The sequence below is a fragment of the Sphaerodactylus townsendi genome, linkage group LG04 (genome assembly GCF_021028975.2).
Source record: "Sphaerodactylus townsendi isolate TG3544 linkage group LG04, MPM_Stown_v2.3, whole genome shotgun sequence".
Taxonomy (NCBI): domain Eukaryota; kingdom Metazoa; phylum Chordata; class Lepidosauria; order Squamata; family Sphaerodactylidae; genus Sphaerodactylus; species Sphaerodactylus townsendi.
The window spans coordinates 9,417,117-9,420,521 of NC_059428.1; the positions used below are offsets into that span (position 1 = coordinate 9,417,117).

At 50.0% G+C, this 3,405-nt stretch overlaps 1 protein-coding gene across 1 annotated transcript in view; it reads right to left on the reverse strand.

Annotated features, from left to right (window-relative positions):
• Positions 1–280: 280 nt before the first annotated feature.
• Positions 281–3,405, reverse strand: part of LOC125431247 (ubiquitin carboxyl-terminal hydrolase 35-like) — a 13,148-nt gene continuing 10,023 nt past the window's right edge. The window contains exon 4 of the mRNA XM_048494007.1: positions 281–349. Within this exon, the coding sequence (XP_048349964.1) occupies positions 281–349 (69 nt within the window). The remainder of the gene's footprint in view (positions 350–3,405) is intronic.

Below are 3,405 nucleotides of genomic sequence, written 5' to 3' on the forward strand. Positions count from 1 at the left end.
TTGAGTCTCCTTACAGGAGAGAAAGGTGGGGTATAAATCCAAACTCCTCCTCCTCCTCCTCCTTAAGAAGTTGAGAACTCTGATAAATGTCTGTTAAAACATATTAAATATGCATTTTATTGTGCTGTGGCTATACATAAAAATCTCAACCGATGATATACGTCAGTGGTTCTCAACCTTCTGAATGCCGCGACCCTTTAATACAGCTCCTCGTGTTGTGCTGACCCCCAACCCTAACTTTTATCCATTTTACAGATGGAGAACACTGAAGCAGAGAGTGTTAGGCAACTCCTGTGAAAGCGTCGTTAGACCCCCAAAGGGGTCCCGACCCACAGATATACATCAATATCTAAAAAGTATCACAAAATATAACACAAATAACCCCAAGAGACCCTACATTTTAAGAGGCATCAATCGGATTCCCAGCTCTGCCGCCTGAGCTGTGGAGGCTTATCTGGGGAATTCAGATTAGCCTGGGCACTCCCACACATGCCAGCTGGGTGACCTTGGGCTAGTCACAGCTTCTCGGAGCTCTCTCAGCCCCACCCACCTCACAGGGTGTTTGTTGTGAGGGGGAAAGGGCAAGGAGATTGTCAGCCCCTTTGAGTGTCCTGCAGGAAAGGGGGGATATAAATCCAAACTCCTCCTCCTCCTCCTCCTCCTCCTCTTCTTCTTCTTCTTCTTCTTCTTCTTCTTCTTCTTCTTCTTCTTCTTCTTCTTCTTCTTCTTCTTCTTCTTCTTCTTCTTCTTCTTCTTCCTTGAGCATAACTTCTCCTTTTCCTGGGCTCCACCCAGGAAGATTTGAACATCTCAACGCTCAATTTTCCTTCTCCAGCTTGTTTTCTGGGAACCCCTTGTATGCCAAGGACTTTGCAAGACAACAGAGCCAGCTGTCAACGGAGAGTAGAGTGGCTGACGTACAAAGATTTCCCCACCAGAGGGAAAAGCTTTGGACCAGCAAACCAAAGTTCGTTTCTGTGTTCTTGACCTAGGGAAACCCGGGGTTGGTTCCCAAAAAGCTTTGACGTTGATTCCTCCCATGTTCCTTGCGTATCAAAAGCTGAATTTCCAGCCGAGTCCTCTCAAGACTCGAGTGGTAATTCCCAAACAAATGAATTGAAATGATGTATGAGCCCCGAATGCCCACCCCCTGCTGCGTCTCTGCGTGAGTCACCGCTCTGGCTTTGTCTTGCCTCTTTCCAGTCAGCCTCCGCCGGGGGTGGGAAATTCTGCTGTGTTTCTGCGAGGGCTGAGAAGGAATAGTTCACTCGCTCCTGGGTTGAAGTATATGAATGAGCTGTTCTTAGAGAAAGATGCTTCCATTATACCTAAAAAAGTAAATGTTCTCTGTTCTATTTTCCCCCCCAGTTTTGTTAAGATTACAAAGCACTGAATTAAGATTCACATATTGATAATAAAACTGCAAGGATTGTCATGTCCTTATATAAAGCAGTGGTGCAACCACATTTGGAGTACTGTGTTCAGTTATGGTCGCCGCATCTCAAAAAGGATATGGAGGAGATAGACAAAGTGCAGAGAAGGGCAACGAGGATGATTGAGGGACTGGAGCACCTTCCCTATGAGGAGAGGCTGCAGCGTTTGGGACTCTTTAGTTTGGAGAGGAGACGTCTGAGGGGGGATATGATTGAAGTCTATAAAATTATGCATGGGGTAGAAAATGTTGACAGAGAGAGATTTCTCTCTCTTTCCCACAATGCTAGAACCAGGGGGCATTCATTGAAAATGCTGGGGGGAAGAATTAGAACTAATAAAAGGAAACACTTCTTCACGCAACGTGTGATTGGTGTTTGGAATATGCTGCCACAGGAGGTGGTGATGGCCACTAACCTGGATAGCTTTAAAAGAGGCTTGGACAGATTTATGGAGGAGAAGTCGATCTCTGGCTACCAATCTTGATCCTCTCTGATCTGAGATTGCAAATGCCTTAACAGTCCAGGTGCTCGGGAGCAACAGCCGCAGAAGGCCATTGCTTTCACCTCCTGCAGGTGAGCTCCCAAAGGCACCTGGTGGGCCACTGCGAGTAGCAGAGAGCTGGACTAGATGGACTCTGGTCTGATCCAGCTGGCTTGTTCTTATGTTCTTATACCGTCTCTCTCTGGAACTTGATAAGGGCTCAAGAGATTCCTCAGACATTGCAGGTGGAAACCAGTTTAGGAAATCTGGGAGATTGTCATATACTGCTTTTAATTTTATTTTTTAAATGTCAAGTGTATCCCACTGTTCATCCTCCCAGGGATCCAAAATGGCTTTAACATCATTTTTCCTCTCTGTTTTATCCTCACAACAACCCTGTAAAGTAGATTAGGCTGAGAGGGTGATTCAGGGCTACGGTCACCCAACAAACTTAAATGGCAAGAGTGGGGATTCGAACCTGGATCTCGGGCAGCCCCATTCAAGAGCCAGGTGCCCAGCCGTGGCGCCTGCACCTGGATGCTGCCCCCAAAGAGGCTTCCTGGCGGCACAGAGAGGCTTGAAAAATCAGCTGCGCCAGCATCCCACACCAACAGAATCACCCCTCTGCTGGAGTAAGTTCCAGGAGGGGGGTGAATCCGCCAGTGCAGGGGTGCAGTGTTCCCATGAGCCGAATTTTACCCTCCCCCCCTTTGGATGGGGCTCTCTGAGGCCCCTTCCGCACATGCAGAATAATGCACTTTCAATCCACTTTCACAATTGTTTGCAAGTGGATCATGCTCTTCCGCACAGTCAAATCCATCTGCAAAGTGCATTGAAAGTGGATTGAAAGTGCATCATTCTGCATGTGCGGAAGGGGCCTGACCCGGCCTAGTCCGATGCTGTAACTGCAACAGGTTTCTTAAACAACACCGTCTCCATCCGGTGAAGGTTCTCTGTTCTTTTCTTGATTACTGTTTAAGTTGACGTAATTCCAGTTGACGTAATTTTAGTAACAGGTTCCCATGGTGGTGGGATTCAAACTGTGGCGTAGCGCCAATGGGGCTGGGTGGGGCATGATGGGGGCGTGGCCGGGGGCATCTCCAGTGGGGTTGTGGCAGGGTGCAAGCACGCTGCAATCGGGTCTTGGGCGAGGGGAAATCTAATGCCAGGCGCCCGGGCTGCCACGCATGCCGGTGCACCTCCTGCTAGACTGCTTCAAGTTCTGCGCGCTACTGCTGAGAGGAGGGGCATAACTAAGGCAAAAACCACGTGGCAAAATCACCCATTAGTAACCCCCTCTTGGCAATAATAACAAATAATTAGTAACCTACTCTCGGGAACCTGTGAGAACCTGCTGGATCCCCCCCCCCCCCCCCCTCCCCCCCCCCCCCCCCCCTCCCCCCCCCCCCCCCCCCCCCCCCCCCCCCCCCCCCCCCCCCCCCCCCCCCTCTCCCGCCCCCACGCCACCCCCCCCCCCCCCCCTCTCCCCCC